At 36.8% G+C, this 23907-nt stretch overlaps 3 protein-coding genes across 10 annotated transcripts; 2 read left to right on the top strand and 1 right to left on the bottom strand.

Annotated features, from left to right (window-relative positions):
* Window positions 1-438: 438 nt before the first annotated feature.
* Window positions 439-3644, top strand: Dus3 (Dihydrouridine synthase 3). Of its 2 annotated transcripts, none has more exons than XM_011637525.2 (5): window positions 439-580; window positions 1067-2399; window positions 2704-3071; window positions 3163-3291; window positions 3392-3644. In XM_011637525.2, the coding sequence occupies exons 1-5, from the start codon at window positions 495-497 to the stop codon at window positions 3462-3464; spliced, it is 1989 nt and encodes a 662-aa protein (XP_011635827.2). In that variant the 5' UTR covers window positions 439-494; the 3' UTR covers window positions 3465-3644. The 2 variants fall into 2 exon arrangements, with proteins under 2 accessions (XP_011635827.2, XP_088935613.1); XM_089079487.1 differs by having other exon boundaries at window positions 464-580; window positions 1144-2399.
* LOC105426349 (uncharacterized) lies at window positions 3568-15420 on the bottom strand. 4 transcript variants are annotated; one of them, XM_089079501.1, is made up of 4 exons: window positions 13697-15420; window positions 4847-5074; window positions 4137-4286; window positions 3568-3910 (listed from the first exon to the last, which is right to left on the bottom strand). In XM_089079501.1, exons 1-4 carry the CDS (start codon window positions 13709-13711, stop codon window positions 3743-3745), a joined length of 561 nt encoding a protein of 186 aa, XP_088935627.1. In that variant the 5' UTR covers window positions 13712-15420; the 3' UTR covers window positions 3568-3742. The 4 variants fall into 4 exon arrangements, with proteins under 4 accessions (XP_088935627.1, XP_088935626.1, XP_088935625.1 ...); XM_089079500.1 differs by lacking the exon at window positions 13697-15420 and adding an exon at window positions 12927-13055; XM_089079499.1 differs by lacking the exon at window positions 13697-15420 and adding an exon at window positions 12897-13031.
* On the top strand, window positions 6694-23211 carry LOC105426401 (serine/threonine-protein kinase OSR1). 4 transcript variants are annotated; one of them, XM_089079486.1, is made up of 11 exons: window positions 6694-6833; window positions 12987-13124; window positions 15417-15868; window positions 17661-17773; window positions 18164-18414; window positions 18611-18783; window positions 19623-19860; window positions 20079-20193; window positions 20319-20584; window positions 20738-20924; window positions 21047-23211. In XM_089079486.1, the coding sequence occupies exons 1-11, from the start codon at window positions 6796-6798 to the stop codon at window positions 21122-21124; spliced, it is 2049 nt and encodes a 682-aa protein (XP_088935612.1). In that variant the 5' UTR covers window positions 6694-6795; the 3' UTR covers window positions 21125-23211. The 4 variants fall into 4 exon arrangements, with proteins under 4 accessions (XP_088935612.1, XP_088935611.1, XP_088935609.1 ...); XM_089079485.1 differs by having other exon boundaries at window positions 6830-7427; window positions 18611-18776; window positions 19625-19860; XM_089079483.1 differs by lacking the exon at window positions 6694-6833 and adding an exon at window positions 7292-7427.
* The last annotated feature ends 696 nt before the right edge of the window (window positions 23212-23907 follow it).

Below are 23907 nucleotides of genomic sequence, written 5' to 3' on the forward strand. Positions count from 1 at the left end.
TTCGAAATATAAATTCTCCAATTCTCGGAATTTAAAAAATTTTAGAAACTCTGATATTTTATTGATTTTTGAGATTGAAAATTTTCAATTTTCAATTACAATTCTCAAAATTAAAAAAAAATTCGAAAAATTTTAACTAGTGTTATGTCCTTGTCGATTATATTTATTTGATTTTGTTAGTTTTTTTAGAATTCAAATTCTTGCAATTTTCTTGCTAATTTTCATCCATTGGTAAAAGCGAGATACTAAATTATCGATATTAAAATTTAATGCTATCGCGCGCTATTTTTTGTACATTACAGAAATTTGAAATATTTAAAAACTAATAAAGTATTAGAATATAATTGCAATAGAGGCAGTATTAATTGCAATTTTAAGAAATGCAATTTCGAGAAATTCTTGAATTTTAAGTTAAAAATTTCATAATTTTGTTTGCAAAAATTAAATAGATTAATGCGCGTCTAGTCCGGATTTTGGAGTGCACGTGTGAGGAAATGGCGGATTATGATGAGAAATGCGATGATTGTTCATTTGATTATAGTGAGGATAAACAAAAGGGTGTTTGTTTGATAAAAGAAGAGTACGTAAATGAATTAAATTTATTATGTTTATTTTTTATCGAGTGACTTTTTGTAAAAATGTAATCACAAATATGTTTATCCGCTTCCTAACCTCTAAAGACATTCACATGGTGCTTTCAAACATAATTTATTAAAAATCTGTTTTAATTCCTTAAATAATTGTTTAAGTTTTTATTTATATTATTTAAATATTTAGTTTTTATTGATAATTATAATTACATTAAAATTTTGAAGGATCTAATCTGATATAACCTATGTTCTATTTCTGTTTTAAAATTAAAATTAAAATTAAAATTTATTAAATAACATAATATGAATAATATAATATAATATAAAATTAAATATATGACGACATTAATAAATTTTTTTGCCCATAAGTAGCAATAATGAAAAAATAATTCTGTGATATCCACTGTTATCTATTATTATTTTTTAATTATTATATATATATATATATATATATATATATATATCTGACATTACAGATTTATTATTGAAGATCACTTAAGACAGTTGAATGAGCAATGTTTGACAGGAATTGGTAAGCAAAAAGTATCTGCAGATGCAGACGCAAATGAGACAGAAGATACATCATTAGATGACGTCCCTGCTAAGAAACCCAAATTGGATGACAAGAAAGAAAAGCTTAGAGGTCAAAATAAGGCAAGACCACCTCCGTTTAAGGTTTCTAGGGAATTGAGTTTGTGTCCTTGGATCGCAGATCAAACAGCAGATGAATCTGAGAGAAAATGTCTGAACAATCGCTGTATCTTCTTGCATGATCGGAAGGAATACATGAAAATCAGGCCGGCAGACATAAGTTCGGAATGCCATATTTTCAATTTAACTGGCAAGTGCCCGAGAGGAATTACTTGTAGAATGGGCTCACAACACTTGACTAAGGATGGCTTTAATATTGTTGATGAGGAGAGATTCAAGGAATACAACAAGCGTTTGCCAGCTGTCAAGAATCACCTATCCAAGGACTTACAAAACAAATTGCGCAAGCGTAAATATAATTTTTCCAAGGCAGAGATGATTGTCAAAGCTAATGGACCATCCAGGAAAAAGGAACAGCAGCAGAGCTCAATAAATAAAGTAGAGGACAAGACTAATCCGGTATTAAACGTTGCGATTAATACTTCCGACAGTAGCAATGGCAAAAAAGCAGAGAAAGATATTTCTGACGACACAAATAATGAGAAAACAGAAGTAGATATTTCTAGCTGTGATATTTCAGACGAAGGAATTGAAAAGTCAAAGGAATTGAAAATTGGACCTGTAGATGACAGTGATTTGATTAGATTACGACAATCGGAAAAAAAAAGAATTGACTGGAGCGGCAAGATACTGTTGAGTCCTTTGACTACAGTGGGCAATTTGCCGTTTCGAAGAATTTGCAAGGAATACGGCGCAGATATCACTTGTGGTGAGATGGCACTAGCACCGAAGATACTGAAGGGCACACAGGAGGAATGGGCGTTAGTGAAGCGACACGAGAGCGAGGATATCTTCGGCGTGCAGCTTTGCGGCAATAATCCGGGAGTACTTGCGCGATGCGCTCAGCTGCTGAACCATGAGATCGACGTGGACTACATCGATTTGAATCTTGGCTGCCCGATCGATCTGATTTATAGACAGGGAGGCGGCAGTGGTATGCTCAATCGATTGAACGTACTCGAGACCGTGGTAAAATCTGTTAGCCAAGTGTTGGACATACCCTTGTCCGTTAAAACCAGAACTGGAGTTTATATAGACAAACCAATCGCACATAATCTAATGCCGAGGTTTCGAGACTGGGGTGTGTCCATGATTACTGTAAGTCCGTTGAATTTACACTTGTGCTTGTCATTGTGAATCGGTCTCTTTGAAAAGCAGATTCTTTTTTTTTTTTCAAAAAAGAGAAAAGAATCTTTAAAATATCTTGATAATTTTAAGAGTTCAATGTCTTGTATATGCTTCTTTAAAATCTTTACAAAACATCTTTAAAATCTAACAGAATATTCACATTACATTCGACAAAATGTTTAGAAAATAAATTATTCTCAAGGAGGACAAGATATTAGAGAAATATGATTTATTTTTTTTTTATTCACATATTAATGCTGAATGATTCTTCCAGGTTCACGGTAGATCCCGTGAGCAAAGGTACACAAAACTGGCTGATTGGGAATATATAGAGAAGTGTGCGGTGACGGCACAGCCAGTACCCGTGTTCGGGAATGGCGATATCTTGTCCTTTGACGACTATCGTCATGCGAAAGAGACTTATGGTACGGTGCAAGGCATCACCATCGGACGCGGAGCGTTGATCAAGCCGTGGATCTTCACCGAGATAAAAGAAAGAAAGTTGATCGACATATCGAGCTCGGAAAGATTCGACATTCTCAGGAAGTACGCGAATTATGGACTCGAACATTGGGGATCCGATACTCGTGGTGTCGAAACTACTAGGAGATTTATGCTGGAGTGGATTTCGTTTCTTCACAGGTAAGACCGTCTCGAGAGAAACATGTTTTTCTCAATTAAAGTATTATTTTTTAATATGTATTTTTTTAATATGCATTGAAATGTATCGCAGGTATATTCCTGTTGGAATTTTGGAGAGGCCGCCGCAGAGAATCAATGAGAGACCACCGTTCTATAGAGGTCGCGATGATTTGGAGACACTGATGGCTAGTTCCAATTGTGCTGATTGGGTGAAGTTATCGTAAGGCCATTCTTCGAAGCTATTAACTTTCATTAAGCAGCATTCGATTTCGACTACAACCACATATATTAATGGTATTAACAATTTTGTTTACTTTTAGCGAGATGTTACTCGGAAAAGTGCCTGACGGATTCCATTTCTTGCCAAAGCACAAGGCGAATTCGTGGAAATAATCTACTGCAGAAAAAAAGTTTTATCGAGAAGCGTTTCTCGAAATAACTAACACGTTGTTGATTTTTCACAATAAATGATATGTAAGAGAGAAGGATCATGAAAGCGATGCTGAAAGCGATATTTGTTATATTTCTCTCATTTGCGTTTATACAATGCAAAGAATAAATATTTTTACGAAAGATCTTTTTTTATTGTGGATTTACGTGCGAAGTTTCGCGATACGTTCGTGCTATATAATTAAACTTAAACTTTGCTAATATATAACTTTATTATTAAATCAGTAATGATGGCTTATCTCGCCAAGATTAGTGACCGGCCACATACAGTCACAACCGCTAGCGATTTCCTTCGTATATGACTCCCAACAGTCATCCTCCCAGCGTCGTCTGACCAAAGACAGAACCCGACTTCTCTGTACGCAGTGAAATGCCGGATGAACGCATTTCTGAAAAAAAGAAAATATTAAATCTGAAATTAAAATAATTTTTCTAATTTTTCATAGAACTTGAAATCGATTTAAATTCGAAATTCTGACCGACTTGTCATTTCTTGGAATTTGTGGTTTACTTTGTGATGTTAAGTATTTATTCCCTTTTTTTGAGTTATATCTTTTCTCAGCAAAAGTGCCATTTTGAATTTATATTCTATTTCACTGAGTAATATAAGTTTACCTGTTGCAATTCTTTCATTACTTGTGGATCTTCGGCCAGTAATAAGGAACTCTTACAGTAGACCTCGTAATAATACGGGGGTTGATACTCATAATCGGAATCACTAATTTCCACTTTTTTCGTTATCGTTTCGCAGAGATTGCGATATTCCTGCGTACAAAAGAGAAAATTAACGTAGACATTTATCAGGCTGCACTCGTTTGGATGCTTACGCGCATCATTCTATTTTTATTTTTCATTACATGTCAAAGGAAGGTAGAATAATGCTTACAGCGCGTGAGCATCCAAAATGAATGCATCTTTAATATAATAGATAATATAAATAAAAATATATATAAAATAAATGAATAAAAAAAGAATAGAATCTTTGGTATTTATCTCAACCGATTTACTTATTTTTTTAAACAAAAAGTGATAAAGAGGCTTCAATATTAAAAAACAAATATCTAAAACAATAAAGGCTAGAATAATATTATAGAATAATATTATAATACTCATTGTTGTTTGCCTAGGACAATATTTATTGTTTATTAATTTAATATAATCATTTTAACATTGACAACGTTTGCTTTTTGGCCTTTATGCTCTATTGTTTTAGATATTTGTTTTTTAATTTTTTAATTTTCTTTTCGTAAAAAGTATTTTTAAAATATTCTTTAATATTCTTCTTAATGAAAATCTTTTTCGGGGATAAAAAATAATTTACTAACAGGTATCAAATTTCTGTTCTGTCTGTCCAGCTGCCGCAGCTCTCTTGCCAGATTTTCCGCATTATAATGCTCATCTGGCAAATAAAAGACTTCTCTCACCACCGGTATGTCACGTATTGAGTCCAGGTAACTGAGCTTAGGATCAAAGCTCTCCTTAATCAGCTGAGTGAGATTCAATCGTCTACTCAACACATAGGATACGTCGTTGAGAATAAACAATCCGGCAATCTGCGAACAAGAAAGTAACAAAGAAAATTCCAACTTTATTATGAATTCATTGATATTTACAAATAAGATTATCTGTTCTTATATGTTAGGCAAATAAGTTACAATCAGTCTTAAAAAAAAATTTTACAGACTGACACGTGAGATATTCTTCAATTTTAATCAAACTGACGTCGATTTCGTAATTGAAAGAAGAATCCCAGGAATTCCAGTTGATTCCACGAGTCACGTACGTGCATATATACCCACGTCCGATTAGTCTTTTATCGATGACACAGAGTTAAGAATGCCTTTTAAGTATTATATTGCGTCACTGATAAAGCCTAAACCTTCGATGGAGGTCTCAGTCAGCAGCCTTTAGCGACCCATCAAACTTGATGATGCGTAAATAGCGCGCGCGGAGGGTCGACGCCGCAAGTGGGAATAGAGGTAGGATGAATCATTCGTTTAGAGTACTGCAACTGGCGAAATGGTTTCACGCCGTCTGTCACATCGCTGAAATACGATATGCGCATTTCCAATTTCTCTCGTCTGCAGAAACCCCTCAACCCGAGCTCCTTTTTTTTTTTTTTAATTTTATTTTGTCGCAGGAAATAATCTCTCAAAGGAGATTTTATTTCAACAAATTTTCATTCAAAATCACTCAATCTTTTATTACTATAAAATGATAAATTCAGGGATTTGCGAAAAGTCACTTGAAAGTCGTTGGGACAAAAAAGTTTTTGTTATTTAGGATAGATCTAGTTTTGAAATTTTTCAAAATTTTACATTACAAGTATGACTTTTATACAGTTTATAGAATCATGGATTTTTTTGAATCAATGAGATATTTAATACGATATGGAAATGAAGAAGAAATAAATGCGAGATTAAGACCAATAAGGAAGCAGCGCTATTAACAATGTGCAATGTAATATTTTTGTGAATTTAAAATACATTTTTTCAGCCCAACAAAAATTAAATTTACAAAAATATTAATATAAAAATTAATTATTAAATATTAATATAAAATATTAATATTAATATATTATTAATGTACGAGTAACGCTGTCTCTTATCCTGACTTTTATCCCTCTCAATTATTCATCAAATCTCCTTTATTTGTATTTAAGTGAAGAAACGATTTATTTCATATGATGAATGGCATATCAATAATCAAGAACATTCGAATTTAGTTTGCAGGCTTTCCCGCGAAGATCGGTATTAGTTGGTTTGCAAGGTCGGCGTGATTGAGCCGACGTGCCGTATGATATGGATTATTCTTCCCGCGTCACCAAGTTAATTCATGCTACCGAAATGACGACAGAATATACGCACGAGATAATACGTTCCTGCAGCTCCGTGACATTTACTTCGAATTCAAGTAACGTCAGAGATAATAAGCGCCAATAAATGCGAATGATGAATAATCGGATGATGGATCGACAATAAATCTCCTTGGAAATAGGAAATGAAAAATAGAATATTAACAAGGCTTTCAGATTAAGATTAGATCAGTTATCTTCTCTGTGCATCGGACCGTGATCCAGTTTGCTGCGCGAGAACGCAGAACTGGAACAAAAGCGAAATAGGAAATGGAAAGATGGAAGGACGAGGAAGCGTGATGCTGCGCTCCCGAAAGAGACAAGTACCCATGAGAGAGGAAGATGAAGATGGAGATAAAGTGATCCAGAAGAAGAAGTGGGAGAACGTGAACTACGTGCTGGCTTTCAAGCGTTAACGATATGCTGCATTACACGCGACAACGCTGTGCCAATGTGGGGTAGGTAGTTATCCAATTGACAGTGCCTCCGTCTGACATAGTTCAGTCACGAGGCGGGCACAGGATGATCCTACGTCTCCTCCGTTGACGGAGCGACAGTCGTTCCCTCGAAATTGCGCTCGTCACGCGAATCGTCTCGCTCGCGCCTTTCCCGAAAATCATTCGCGTGTCTCCAACGGAGTTTTCGAAATTTTCATCTCGCAGTAGATAGAAGAAGATACAAGTATCCATATAGACGCGTATAGAATGTGTATATAATAAGAGATTGTACATGCCGTGTACGAGTCGTGTATTGTGTTACCGATGATAATGTCAATACGACGAGCGTGTTTAGACCGAAGCGATCGGCGTTTCACTCGCGACGAGTATGAATCCGGTCAAGGTTGACGATTCTCAGTGACAGCCGTCGAGAATTTTGAGGGATTCTGTGCTCGCCGATCTTCGACGGAGGGAACGGAACACAAAGGGAAGAGATCGACGAGATCCCAGCTCGCACATTCCTCCGAAATATCCACAATCGGGATGCCATCGGACTGACAGTGCCATGGCAGCCGATCTCTACGCGAATGGTTCTGTGAAGGCAGCGTCCGCCAGGTGAGATCAATCGGGGATCGATCATGAGGGCATTCAACTTGCGTCTCATCGGTGAAATATCCTGAAACAAATTTTCTCAAATGAGAATTAAGAGTCCTTGATTTTTCCTCGAGAATATCAAGAAGTAATATGAGACTCAAATGGATACGTTCAATAATAAATCAATAACTCGTGAATTTTATTTCTTTACATTTAAAAATAAAAATGGTCGATCGGATTAGTTCAAGAAAATCATTTGGGCGTCTTAATTTGAGAAAAATTGATCGAATATTTCACAACTGAAGCAAACGCAGTTCGTATTTCAACATATGTGTGACCCTCCACTTTTGAGCTTTATCAATCGAAATGGTTCAATGTTAACGTGACATGAAAGTCAAATAGATAGGATCCGATTCTAAACTATATTTGTCCAATTGATAAGCACACGAAAATCAAGTAGATAATTTTAAGTAGATAATTTTAAATGATATGCTATACAAACATTGTAATATACAAATAAGTGAAAGTAATACATCGAGAGGAAAGAATAACTGTAAGGTAAAAATGAAACTTGTCGAAGCGCGCTTCTGTTTTACCTTAATTCTTACATTATTAATTAAAATTCTTAATTTCATATTAATATTAAAAATATTAATCTGTTTCTGTAATCTGTATTACTGTATTAAAAGATATTTAAAGTAAAATAAAATTGAAATAAAACTGCGGTAAATCGGTTTTCCGAAGTGTGTTTCTACAAGATGCAAGAGAAATAATATACGAAATGTAACTCGTATATCCTTTGGTAACAATGATTCTGCAATGTATGTGTGTGATGACACGATGATTTTTAGTAATGTATACGATGACATATCTGTATACGATGATACACCGAGTGCAGCCGTACAGCATCGAGTAACTGCTGACTGTGGCGTTGTTTAGACCGACCGTTTCCACCGCGCGTTTGATCTAATTTCATAAGCCGGCGTAAATGCGACCGCCAAATTGCCTCATTTCCGGACAGTTTAAGGGAACCGTGAAAAGGACACGTGACAATGTGCGATGTTTGCAAGGCATTTTCATTCCAGAATGCGTCGAGAAGAAGGTAAGACCATTTCCTTATTCTTTCGACTCGTGATCGTTTAAAGTCGTAAAAAAGAAAATTCCCTCTGCGCGCCAACTGCAGGATCGAAAGTTTGCGCTTATTTCCGGATGAACGTGACCGTTTTCGTTTTTTGCAAATTATTTCAATGACAATGAAATCGTTTAATAGCCGCTGCGGCTCTTTGAGTTAATAAGCAATTGACCCTCGGTTTGCGGACCGAGTAAAAGGTTCCATTGATGAAGAGCCTTATTAAGCGAACTCAAACGAGAACGGAACTCGAAATCTCGACTCTTCGAAAATCCCAGTGCGATTATTAATTATCGTCACAATTGTCGCAGGGCTATCGAATTAATTCCTCTTTCGGAAAGCAAAGCGGATATCTCGTCGATCTTAAGAAGGGAAAAATTTTTAAACGCTGTTTCCTCGTGGGAAATAAATCATCTATTCTGAGCGAACCGTTGAAAATTATGAGCAAATTATGAGCGTAGAAATTAATGGACGTCGCACAAATGTAAAATGCAACATTCTACAAAGAATATCAATTCAGTTTCCTTTTTCATTAGCAAATACCAATTAGTAAGTATTAATTTAGTAAATATTAATTGCAGGAAGAAAGGCAAAGATAAATCAGTATCTGGTAAACAGAAGCGGTAAACAGAACGGAATAAATCTCGTATCGCACACTTGCACACACAAGAAGGCGAATAATAACGGCGAATCGATGAAGTCGATGAAGTCGGAGGAATTTAAATTAAAGATCGATTTATTTGAAGAATATAAATCCTCCAGAGAAGCACGCGGTCATTTACCGTCCAATCAATCCGGCGCGAGCATGTGACCGATTGTTATCGCCATATATTAAAGTCCACAACACGTCCCGATGTAAATAGCAAGTTGAATTTTACGGAAGATTTCGTAATTTATTCTAGCGATGCACGTCGTGAAACGAGTCGTCGAATTAAGTGTGGGTCTCGTCGGGAATTCAAAGGGAATGTAGAAATGTGTCCTCAAGATTTTTGGAACTCGCGTTCTGCATATGAAGGAATTGCCGTCAAGGTCGCGATGACCCATATGATAGTCAGCAAATTGAAACGCAACGACAATTATGCCACAATAGTCACAAGCTAGTGACGGCGATCGGCCGGGCACATTTGTTTGTTCAATTGTACACGCGGTGACATATGCGGTGATCGATGCAAAGTCAATTCAATAAATCTACGGTGCCGCTAGAAATAATAAGCAGCGACAATCCATTAATTCACTCGAATCGGCAAGTACACGTCGATGGGAGACTACGTAGAATGTCGGAGTGCATTAAAGGCAAGCAAATACCCGAAAACAATTGGTTTCCCATCTGATGAATCAACCATTTACCTCCAATTTGGAGTCTAGGAAAATGTGTGTGTGGAGTTCGCGAAAGAAGTGACACAAGATTAGCAGGAAAAAAAGAATTTCTCTGTGGTAAAAGAGTGGTAAAGTATAAGACGGAGAAATACTGGAAGTCGAGCTTCAAAAAATCTTTTTTAGAATCTAAAGACAAATTTAGAAATTTAAAGAAGATAACTTCACGTTAATTCTTTTGCTTCAACCATTTGCTTCCAATTTGAAGTCTAAGAAAATGTGTGGAGTTCGCGAAAGTGACAAGATTAGCAAGAAAAAAAGAGGCACGAATTTTTCTATAAGAGATGGAAAATTATAAGACGGAGAAATACTGGATGTTGAGCTTCAAAAAATTTAGAATTTAAAGAAGATAACTTTACGAAGTAAAGATAACGTTACGAATTTAAGAAGATAACATTAATTCTTTTGTTTCTTCTTTGATTGTTTCTTCTTTGGCTGAAACACCGAAAAGCGAGATAGATCAAGATGTCGAGGAATTTTTCAAGACCGAAAAAAAACGCTGAATGCAAAGACCTATTAATATAAATAAATGAACAGAGTCCATTGCGTTCGCGTGATGTGATACAAGGCGGAGGAAGTGATGGAATGATGAAAACTTGAAGAGTGTATTGTGACCGCGCGTAAACTGAACGTAGGCAGCAGATGACGCGGCGGCACACGTCTGCTAGTCAGAATTAAATTAAAATCGCAATTCTAGCTCGGTGGCGAATTAAACTTTTAACCCAAATATTAAATAGGAGAACCTCGTTACCCGAGAGAGAATAAATCAAGGATCAGTTGTCTATCTTTTTTACTAGAACTTTTTTGCTCAAAAAAATTCGAAACATTTACGTAAATTAAAAGGATGAAATTATTTATATTTCACCAAATATTAAATAATAAAAATAAAGTGTTGAAAAATGAAGAAATTTAAAGCAGACAATTGATGATGAAAATCTACAAAATTCTGTCCAGTTTTTAGGGAAGCTTTGAAAATGAGGCAGTTATTTTGGCTTAGCTCTTTTAATAAAACGAGGCTAAATGTAAAAAGAAGTGTTAATGACTATGTGCTAAAATAAGATATCGTGGTCCGCTTAGGGTGGTACTAAGACGTCACAGGTGTCATTTTCACGCGAGTCTTTCGTGTTTGAAGAGATAATTAGACCATTAGTTTGGAGTAAGACCGTTATAGACTTGTTAATCGTAATCAGGTGATGTCTGAAGCTGACAGGAAAGATTCTTGTTGATGGCGTACCAGTGGGTGACGTCACACGTCAACGGAGGTTTGCGTTAAAATTGGATCGAATCATTTTGAAAACTACGTAGATTTAAAAGCCGACATGGCGTTCTTTCCAGCAATCAGCTATTGCAACTTTTCGAAGATTATTTCGTAAAATTGTTACGAGATCAGTAGTTTGTTTCTTTCTTTTCGTGGAATCATAATTAATTCAAGATCAAATTCGATCGATGAACCAGCAATGAGGAATTAAATTAAACAGGATAATTTTTGTGTGCTGAAAATGAGACACGTTTCAAACATGTTTCCCACATTTCAATTCGAATACGTCAATTCGAATACGTTCTCACGATTTATACATATATTTCTTCCTGCGTGTATCAACCGGAGCGGGATAAAAATTGTCAAAAGGAAAGAGGACCATTTTAATGCGTGACTGCGTCAATCTGTCAACGCATCGGATTATTTTTAGCCAGAGGAATAGGGTCTACCCCCTTCGTCGTGGCTAAAAATAACCGGTAAGGCCAATCCAGGCCCAATTATCCCATCTAGATATTTAGGTGACAATCGACTGACCGCCAATTTAGAAATATTCCACTGGGCTCGAAGCCTTCAGGGCCTTCAGCTCGAAGTGCGAACAATCTCGCGTCACGCGCCCATTAAAGATCAGGCCCCTTTTAAAAGACCCTTTCGATCTCCGCCGGCCAACAAGAACATCAGGAAAACACTTGTTCTTGTACTGTCGTCTCAAAATAGAGATACATATTTCTGCAACTATTTAATTTTGTTAAATATTATGTTTTAAGTTAATTGACAAAGATGATAGGCAATAGCAAAGAACATTGTATACATTGTATAGAACGTTGTATTGTTAAGGCCGGCTATATACAAGTAAATTTGTCAAGTATGCGCAAGCACGATGTAATTTTGTCATCTACACGTTCCGACAAACTTGACAAGCATGCTTGCAAAAACATGTATATACAAATCTACCAAATGATTGTAGTGCATCTACACGCTTTGATCAATTTAACTGAATTAAACCAATCGGAAATTGACACAGCGAATAAAAATAATTATGTGAAACATACAACAAAGAATTGCTCCTTAATTCAACAAAAATTAAAAATCTACGATGGAAAATAAAAGAAAATGATTGAGAAGCAATCGTTTCTTAAGAATAGATTTTAAAAAAGTAAGTAAATGTAAATAGTTATTTGCTAAAGAAAAATTTATGATTGTAATAATGTTTCATGTAATAATGTTATTAATATTAATTAATTAAATCGACCAATTATAGATATAGAAGAAACAATTAAAGAGCAATTCTTTTGTGGATGTTTCAATATACATAATTAATTACTTTATTTGCAATGCTAACTTCCGATTAATCTGACTTGAGCACGTCGCTACACAATCGTAAAAAGGCCAATTCAGTTCAAGCAAATCGAACAATTTTTCATATTTCCTCAAGCCGCTTGCGCAGACCAAAATAATGTGCAATTTCCTTATCTACACGTTCCGATAGGCTTCCGAGCGTGTATGGCCGGCCTAAGTCATAATTTGTGAAAATCATTAACTGTTCTCCATTTTCTGTGAAGAATTGGCATGAAGAAGAAGGCTGTAAATATCGAAAATTAGTAAAAATATCTGCGAAAAAAATAATCCAGCCATTTTATATATGCATATATATATATATATATATATATATATATAAATCATTTTATAAACATATATATATATATATATATATATAAAATTTTTTTAATACAAAACAGTCTTCTTTTTCGTGTGAAGTTACTTCTTTCTTGGTCCCCTTCGATGCGCAACCCGTTTGACAAGTGTGTCTATCCGTTTGCAGGACCGTAGGCAGCATGGGCCAGCGCAAATCGGGCGCCTCGGGCGCCCTGGGCGCCGCGGCGCCCACATCGACGGAGGAGGAGCAGCTGAAGTTTCAAGACAGCAGATTTCTAGCGACTTTGGTGCTCGGCAGAAGTAGGTGAGTGACCGAGCGTGACTGACGGGGGGCCATCTGACCCGTGCTACTACGTCGCTACGTCAGAAATCGAGGCACGTGATCGGTCCCTACGTGAGCGACCCACATCGAGAGCCCGGGATTCGATCGCGCCGAGGGAGTGCTGTGCGAAGTCGAATGCAAATCTTCGTCCGATCGATCGCGACGGGAAATAATTAAGTGGCCGAGTGCCGCGAGTGTCGGTTTCGCGAAATCGTACCGCCGAATTGTGTACGGCGCGAGGCCGTATATCTCCGGCAAAGCCCACCGAGAAGTGAGTGAACGGCTTGCTTACACTTGTAAACATCGTACGTATTTACGGAAGGAACCCGTGATTTGGAATAGGAGGGATATATTCGCTTGCATGTGTAGAGCGCGACCCGACTCCGAGTTGCGGCGCGCAAATAGTTGAAGCTACCGTCGCGCGTGACGACTTACAGCTCCCAAAGTTGCACAAGATTTGAATTTTTCGCACGCGACTTGGCATCGGAGACGCATTGTCTAAAATTACGGATAGAGAGAGAAATATTGTTACCCGCCGCTATATCGAGACTTACTATCAGGATCTTCATCTCTCTGAGTATGATCACGAATCCCCGACCCGATCTCACCGAAGATCTTTAAAGGACTTTGCGGATGGGGTGCAGATCACTGAGTCAAAACGCTTAACGGGTGGTCGATTTTATATATATATATATATATATATATATATATATATATATATATATATATACGCATACATACATCCCCCTTGGGGAGGGAAGAGAAAATCGCTCTCGTGTGGAAGAAGAATCGTGGAATGATATCTCCATGATGATAATCTCCAATACAAATGCGACGATAACCCCTCCGTGTAGCTTAATTAAATTTTCTAATCGCGCACGGTGGAATTCGTCATTAGCGGATTGCAAAAAATTAAGCGGAGAGAGAGCGAGAGATATCGTCGTATCGATGGGAACGCGAAACCCCCGGACTCTCGTCGCTCTTGTCGATTAGAGATAATGACGACGATTCTGCGTACACATGAGATTAGCGCATTTCAGAAAGACACGCTCGCAAACGGGAAATCACGGGACTCAGGCGCGTCTGAATAAGATTTATTGTCTTCGCCACTTCTGAAGTATTGTGCCGCGTGACTTTAATGATCATGTCGCTGTCATCATTTAAATTGTTCTTTACACGGGCGATCGAGCGAGAATAAATTTCAGAGACGTAAGGATAGACTCTAATTTCCTCGGTTCAACCGTTGTGCGTATTGCGGATATCGCTGAGGAGGCGGCCGGTGGAGGCGGCTTTATCTTTCGGGCCAATTAAAGCGATCGGCGTCGCTGATCGTTGTTCACGCTGTTTAATAATTAGAAGCGCCGCCGCGGGACGATCGTAACGGGAATGTTGATGGATGGACCGAAGATTAATTTGTTGTGCATACGGGCCGGTTCGCGCGGCTCGTCATCGTCCTGTTTCTCTGGGAAACGTCAATCGTTTCAATGAATCGAGACGCGGGCTGATTATCAGCGGACGCATTTCTTCTGATGAGACCCGCGACTTAATGAACTCGGATAAGCACGTTTCTGTCGTTACTCTTATGTACTCGCGCCTAAAGTCGATTTAGTTTCCTCCCTCTTTTCTTTTGAGGCTTGGTTGCACCAACGATATTTTGACGAGATATTTAAGCGAGACATAAAATTTAACTTTAAATTTGTTGTACGAAAAAGCAAAAGTTAAAGTTCTTTAATTTGCATTAATTTTGAAATAAGCACTTTCAGGCATCGTTTTTGCCTTGTAACAACGAATTTAAAGTTTTAAGCTTAAAGTAAAAAAATAACTTTGATCAAATCAATCAAATTTTAGTATAATAATAAAAAAAGAAGAGTAAATCCTTTCGATCTTTAATCTGGCAAGTAATCTAATATTTCACAAAGGAATCAAATGATATTCGGTCTAATATTCTAGATATCTACGTGAACATTTAAAAAGTTGAATATTCAGAAACTAAACTAATCAAATTCTATAAAAAAGAAATTAATAAAATTCCATATTAATACTGATTTTAAGATACAGAGATTTGTGAAAAGCGGAGTCGTCAGATCTCGGCCTTTAGGATAAGCTCATATTCTGTATCCTCTTTAAAAGTGACTTATAAGCCTTTTGATTGGTTGAGCCATTTTTAAAGGCACTTGTATCGATGAAAGAAGATGCAGAATATGAGCCAATAGAGTTAAATTCATCAAGTTATTTAAATTTTTCAAGCGACGTCAACCACATGTTTCCTTTCAGGAAAATCTCCCCGGACGTGCTGCCGTCCTGTTCGCCCGGCGTTTTCCGCCAGAAGTCCTTCCGCTCGTCGACGCCGCCACCGCCGAAGGTGCCAGCGACATCGGCAACATCGACGTCACTATCCACCCGGAACAGCCGAGGCGCACCTGCGTCTGCGACGAACGATCGTTGCACTCCTCGCAACGCGGCCACCCCCGCCGCTGCCGTCACCGCTGCTACTACTACCACCACCTCCACTTCCGCCCTCAACCCCGCCGTCGCTCTACCACGTGACGGTAGCTCGCGGACCGGCAATACCGCTCCGTTGTCGCTGTCGCGGGGCGCCCGAGTAGCCAGTAAGCACGCGCGCCTCGGCCCGGCACTGGCCAGCAAAATGGCGTCCGCGAGCACCTCCACGGTCGTGCAGGGCTGGCCGAATACCAAGGACGACTACGAGCTGAAGGAGGTTATCGGTGAGTACCGATCGCCGTGCGAGACTCCTCCGGCCGCGGTGACGATCGTGCGATGCGGACACGCGGACGATCGCGCGCGCGCCCGCGCGTCTCGCTCGACGCCGTCCGCGGCCATGGAGACGCGCGCCGCCGGCGCGACGTTCTCGATAGCGAGCGGCTGGCGGCCTTCCGCTTCCCGATAACGGCGGTGCCGCGTCAATGACGGAAACGAGGATAATAATGACAGTGACGTCGGCAAAATTCAAAGGAGTTCGTCGTCGCTCGTTATCGCGTCACTGTAACTCGAGCGTTCCATCGTCCTGTCAATTTCCTCGTTCGGGACGGGACGGGACGTCGACGACGACGACTCACTGGATGTTGTCTCACTCGTATTTCTGCGTGTCCTTTTCGCACTCGCGCTGTTACGTCGTACGCTGTCGGTGCTGCTGCACGAGATACGTCCTGTCCTAACCTAGTTAACCTGCCAGGAGGACGGGACGGTGCGCGCGTGCCAGGGCCGTATGCGCGCTCTGAGATGAGGAGGGGGTAATAGGGAACACCGGCGTTGTTACAAATCGAACTGAATTTGCGAGGCAATAGGCTCGTTCATTATTACCATATTCGATCATACTAAAATTTTTTTTCTCGCTTTCATCAAACCTCGAACAAATGTCTTTTATAAATACAAATGTACACTAGTTCAACTGCAAAAAAATAGATCTAATGTGATATATAGTTGGAGATTTTTTTCCATGAAATTACAAAAGAATACACTCAATGAATGAATATAAACGTTACTTTAACTTTAATAACATTACTTTAGCTTTAATTATACTATTATTTAATTATATTATTAATTATGCTATTACTACACATGAACACGTCCGCGCACACGCACGAAATAATACAAAAGCAAGATAAAAAAATTGATCATCAGAATTAATCCTAATATAAATTGAAGAATAAATTTATTTAAAGCTAAAGTAACGTTTACGTTTATTCATTGAGTGTATTCTTTTGTATGTATGTAATTTAACTTTAATGCTATTTCTTTAATCTCGATTTAACTTATTTTTAATCTTTTTTTAATCTTTTTTTAATCTTTTTTTTAATTCTAAGAATTAAAAAAAAAGATAAAGAATAAACTAAATTGAGATGAAAACTAATGTTAAAAATGGATAATAGGCCATAAATATATTGGAGAATTTTATTTGCAAAAAATGCGTGTATCCGTTTCGATTATTCAGGAGCCTCGCAATAGAGCTTTGCATTTATCTTATTATAGTAATAAGTAATAGTATTTTGATGCGGTGAGGCAGGCTTGTGTTATCCACTAGCGTAGCATTAGATACTCGAAGTATATAGCGTGCTACGCTACCAAATGATAGGATTTATATCGCAGTTTCAAAACCGAGAAAATACGCGTTTTCCACTGTGAAACACCGGTCGCGTATTGTATTTATAAAGAGACCAGCTGCAAGTTTTGTTAGCAGAGCAAATTATTTAGCGACTTGCTGACGTCTGGTCGTTTCGGTCGTTTCTGGTCGAGTCACCGCATGCGGAAAATCTGCCGATATTTTCGATTAAAAATTCTCAAATTATCCACGTAACGAGTAAAAATATCTCTATCGATGCCCCTTGAAATTTAAGCGTCCCTCGTTACTCGGCTCCTACGAGATATATTCGTCGCATATTTATAAATAGACCTCTAGTAGTCGAGTTTTCCGATCTCGCCGTGGTTTAATTAAGTGGGTTTCGCAATTACAGATCTTCGTGAAACTTCTCTCGATAATTTCTTTTTATTACATTCCAGGGGTTGGCGCAACCGCGGTGGTGCACGCAGCGTTTTGCATTCCGCGACAGGAGAAATGCGCGATCAAACGAATAAATCTAGAAAAATGGAACACGAACATGGACGAGCTACTGGTGAGTTTTTTTTTGTAATCTTGACATTGGACTTGACGACGGATCAATATAATACACGTAACGCCTCTTGATAAGGCCTTTGTGTGTCGTATGATTCATCTGATTAACGATCTTATCGATTATAACGTATGCTGCATCCAGCATACGTTATTAGCATCCATGTGATGCAAATGTTCCATAATAAGCGTAATGGTGCTGCTAATTATTCTTATCTTATATAAAATTCCAAAAGTCTCGAGATAAATTTATTTTCGGATAAATCTTTTAAATAAATGACAAAGTCGTACATCTTGTTTAATATATAAACAAAAAATTTTTATTGTCATTATTATTATTATTATTATTATTATTATATTATTAATCGAAATCTTTTATGTGATGAAACATTAGAAAGAAATACAGGCGATGTCTTCTTGCAATCACGAAAACGTCGTGACGTATTACACGTCGTTCGTGGTGAAGGAGGAACTCTGGCTAGTCCTGAGACTGCTCGAGGGTGGATCCCTGCTCGATATCATCAAGCATAAAACTAGGACCACCAATTGCAAGCATGGAGTATTCGATGAGGCCACCATAGCTACGGTACTTCGAGAAGTACTCAAAGGGCTTGAATATTTCCATAGCAATGGACAAATTCACAGGTATCGTGAAACACGTCTGTGCCTTACGGATTGTCGGTTTGTTTTTATGAATAATAAATCTTGGAACGCGCGTTTTTTCCTCAATCTATTTTATCGTTCGATAATTAGAATAAAACTATACTATTAAAAAAAAATCTCAATTAGTTACCTTATTATCTATATATTTAGACGAATTTTAACGGTAGAATAATATTAGGGACATAAAAGCGGGTAATATCCTACTAGGCGAGGATGGCACAGTGCAGATCGCCGATTTCGGTGTCAGCGCGTGGCTCGCGACCGGACGCGATCTGAGCCGGCAGAAGGTCCGGCACACCTTTGTCGGTACGCCGTGTTGGATGGCGCCCGAGGTCATGGAGCAGGTGAGAGAGGAAAGTAACACTACAGACTTCTTAGCCTGCGTGTTCTCTGTGTCTACATTTTATGTATGCGTTTGTTAAATGTACACTTTATCGGTACAGGAAATGTGTACGTTTGCGACTGGCAAAACACGCTTCTGCTATCATTGAGACGACACACGTGGCTTCTACGCGCCAGTGTCGGTTTTGTCATTGCGTGCGATATGAGAAAATGCTTTTATTTCGTTAAACCGAATCAATCGGTTAATTTTTATTAGCAATCACATTATTTTGTTGAGCATGATCTGCGTTAGGCATGTTATGCAAGTAGCCACATAGAATACTGCACTGAGAAAACATCACATCTTGCAGATTTTCTCACGAAATAGTTTTTCAATAATATTTAATCACGCCATTATTCTACTTTATTCTATATTTCTGTTTCATATATCTGTTCGTTATATACCTATTTGTTATATTTCGTTGAGACATCAGTCATACATTTCTCATACATTTGTCTATACAAAAATTTTGCATACAGCTCAATCGTATATCTTTTGATTCGATTTTTGTTAAATTAGATATATGGTTAATGATACTTTTTGAAAGCTTTAAGTAACAATATTTAGCAAAATAAAGTTCAAGATCTGTCGTGATAAAAGGAATCAGAAAATTCATGAAAAATACACAACAATATACTTTGCATAATGATGAGCTACCTTGTGTATGCAGACTGCAGTTATAAATCACATTCAGAAGATTTTGGCAAGCATGCAATTTCAGCAAGCACGATTTCATGAGATATTGGCAATCTCTCCATCACATATCGTTTGCTGTAAAATCAATTATAATAGTCATATCTGTTTGTGCAGGACCATGGCTACGATTTTAAGGCTGATATATGGTCACTTGGCATCACGGCGATCGAGATGGCCAGCGGCACGGCGCCGTATCACAAATATCCCCCCATGAAGGTCTTGATGTTGACGCTGCAGAATGATCCGCCAACTCTGGACACTGCTGCGGACGACAAAGACCAATATAAAGCATACGGGAAAACATTCCGGAAAATGATCGTCGATTGTTTACAGAAAGATCCTACCAAGAGGTAAGTTGTCGTGATCTCTATTTGATGTTTGTTCAAGTAGTTAGAATAATTGGAGTAAATGGATAACACACTATATTTAATGAACTTGAAATAGATGTCTTGAAACTTTATAATATGAATTTTTTAATGAAAAAACTAAAAAAAGGAAGAAAGAGGAATATGTATGACAATAAAATATAAAAATGATTACTATTAAATAATGATTTGTATTATTTCAGACCAACGGCTACTGAGTTGTTGAAACATCCCTTTTTCAAGAAAGCCAAAGATAAGAAATATTTACAACAGACGTTAGTGGCGATTGGACCCAGTTTAGAAACACGTGTACAAAAGGTATGCAATATTATATATGTATACAAATTTGTATATTTGTATATTTTTTATTGATTTTTTTATGCGACTTAAGGTTGAGAAAATGTTAATTCTTAAAAAAATATAGAAATTTATTGTTCCTTCAGGCATCAAAAAGACAACCTGGCACGTCGGGTCGTTTGCATCGAACTGTAACCGGAGAATGGGTTTGGTCAGAAGAAGAGAATAATGGTGATTCAAGCAGCGATGAAGGTAAAGAGACGTTACCAGTTAATACAATCGAGAAAGCTAGCAGCGACGAAGAAGCCGGTGAATCTGACGAATACTACGGTCAAATCAAGATATCACCGAGTCAAATGGCGATACCATCTACTGGGCTAAATGTTCCTATAAACTTGGTGCTTAGATTACGGTACGTAAAATCCTTATTATTATAGAATTTAGATAAGGACCATTTTCTCAGTATATAATTTTTATAGATATTTTGAAACTCAATTTATTTTTTAAAGAAAATTATCGTTATGTTAAAAAGAAGCAAAAAATAATTATTTAAAATATTTCTCAGGAATGAAAGACGGGAGCTTAACGACATTAGGTTTGAATTTACCGTCGGGGTGGATTCTGCCGGAGGAATCGCCGCGGAATTAGTCGCTGCGGGCTTGGTCGATGGTAAAGATGTTGTGGTGATAGAGACGAATCTGAAAAAATTGATAGAGAGTGGAGGACAACTACGGACAGTAACATTTTCCTTGGTAAATATTAGATTTAATATTTAATTATTAAATGTTAAGTATATATCGTAATATATTTAACATACAATATATATTTTTGTAATTTGATTGTTGAATTATAATGTCTCTTTTTACTGTTACAGAATTCTGGTTATGCAGTGAACGAAATACCAGATGATAAGGCATTAATAGGATTTGCTCAGATCTCCATCACAGATTAAACCATCTTGATCGCATTCTGAACTCTCAGGATAATGTTCTTAAATGATATATTCAAGATGCAGATTGTATCAAAAGCTAACGCGCGCGATGCGAATCAGCTAGATGCTATTTTTTAAGATAGATTAGACGGTGAAAAGAAAGATTCAGCATACAAAAGTATATATGAATCAGTTTGATTGCTGAATCTTCCCCGACGGATCTTAGCTTTTGATACTTTCGTTTCTTTCAGATTCTAACAATTGATAAAGCATCGATTACGGGATATAGATTTTCAAAAGACACATATTTGTTACAACACATCGGTAGTAACGAACTGCTCAAGTATGTGTCTGATAACGTCGTCAATGTTCATGTATAGGGACAATACGAACAGGGCGAATACATAGAACTATTATCATCCATGTACTGGCTTAAGGGTATACACTTACTCTAATCAATAATGGCTGTAGTTTTATATAATCGAATTGTATCGTTCGTATTACGTCAGTTATGTAAATATTAATATTCGACCATTAGTTTTTCCTTTTTTTTTGGTTGATATATCAAAGAGATATAGATATAGAATCGCGATATTTCATATAAATAAGAATAAATTTTAGAGGATCGAGAGAAAAAGAGAGGAAGTGCTTGATAGTCTAACTTATTTGTTCAAAATGTAAGCAATTTCTCTTGAATAGCAAGCATACACTTTAGTTACATAAAGAAATCAATTGAATATACTATACACAGAGTCATCATGTTTATGTATCATATACAGATTAATTACACATTATATATATATATATATATATATATATATATATATATATACACATATACATTATATATATATATATATATGCTTCATACTAGGAAAAAAGATAGAGAATGTTGGGAATAAAACTCTTTTGTACTTAATTAAATAGACTTATGATAGAGCAAATTAATACTTTCACAGTTTTTAGACGTAGCGAGAAAGAAAGAGTTGAAAATGTTTACCTCGTACGTCTTGAAAATTTTTAAATTAAGTCATCTTTTTGTAAAATACTAAATAAAATGGATAAATCAGAATCACGTGAGAATATAACATGACAAAAAGCAATAAAAAAGATTGCAATTTCAGAATTTTCAGAAATGTTTTTAAGATTCATTTTTTTTAAATAAGTAATAATAATCTCTTATGAGAGATGCAATATTTTAATTATATTTTCTAGACATTCAGAGACAAATTTTTTAATTGCGCGATATATATTAGAAATAAAATTGAAGCGTAAAAAAGAATAAAAGAAAAATTTATCAAAAATTTAATCGCAATGTGATTCTGCATTTTATCGATTATATTATTTTTATTACAAACTGCAGCGGGTCGCATTATATGTTAGGAGACATATTCCAAAATTCTTCGATCTGCAGACAATATATCATTTTCGTGAATTTATACAATTATTGTTAACAAATAGGCTTTTTAATATGAAAAACGCACGCAATTCCACATTTCCTTTGCCATATTGCAACAATTACACGCAATACATGTACACACACACACACACACACAGACGCAATGCTGAATTCGCGATGCAAGATTTGATAAAATCAGTTGTAACAATAATCGAAATACACAAATCTGTTGACATACGTGTGATGATTATATACATATATTCCGTACTATGAGCCAGTCAGGCTGGTATTTAAGTCAATGTAGGCGACACACTTCTTATGCTTAATATGCAGGGAGAAAAGCATAATTATTTTTAAGTCGCAGATAATAATCGTGCGCTAGCTTAAGTAGATTTTTACGAATAGCTCTATTCGATGGCACTACATCCCTGTAGCAACTGCGGATTTCTCGTGTATCACGTTCCGTCGGCAGTGAGTTCCATTGCTTGCTTCTCACTACGTGCCTTATTCGGAGAACACATTGGTTATATCGAAATCTGTGTTTCCTCACTGTGATTTCGATTTCAAATCAGGATCGGAATCCTCTTCGCAACATGACTAAAGCAGTGCCAAATCGAGTGCGTTGTACGATTATAATGTGTATCAAGAGAAAAAAAAAAGAACGATTATTTATTTGTATCAATATCAAGCGTCGTTTTGCCAATGAGAATCATTGTACTTTATTTCATTTCGAATCTATATAATCTAACGATTGTGTAAGGAAGAGTTGCGGATTGCGATGGTCGAAGAATGGATAACGCTACTTAACGCTAATGAAAAAAAATATTTCTCCGCGAGCCATGAACTAGTGTTATTCACAAAGGAATTCTTCCCTCGGAAAGAAGTCTAAAATTTCAGATAGTATCTCGTCAACTTTGAACTTATTCGAATTCAAAATCATTTTGCGAAAAAAGATTCGCGAATTTCCATAGCTTATCACCTCGCCAAAAGTTTTGCAAACAACAAAATTATTCCTCCTTGCGTTTAAAAGTTAAAAGAAAATGTTCTTATGTAGATCTAAAAAAAAAAAGAGGATTGACAGATCGCAATTGATATATTTTATATCTTCAATATTCTCCAAATATATAATCGTTTCTGGATTAACACACACACACACACACACATACACATACATACATACATACACGCGCTTGTCATCAGATATCGCACGTGTCGTATATCAATATCATTTTTATTAAAGATCTTAAATATTTCCATTCTTCAAATTCTGCTTTAGAAATTTTTTTCATTTTTTTACATTCGCGTTATAGCTTTTATTCATTTCTTGAAGAAAAAAGTTTAGATATAATATATATATATATATATATATATATATATATTTCACATGACCAAATACTTTATAATA

Source organism: Pogonomyrmex barbatus, unplaced genomic scaffold (genome assembly GCF_055798465.1).
Source record: "Pogonomyrmex barbatus isolate J1 unplaced genomic scaffold, ASM5579846v1 scaffold3, whole genome shotgun sequence".
In the NCBI taxonomy this organism is placed as follows: Eukaryota; Metazoa; Arthropoda; class Insecta; order Hymenoptera; family Formicidae; genus Pogonomyrmex; species Pogonomyrmex barbatus.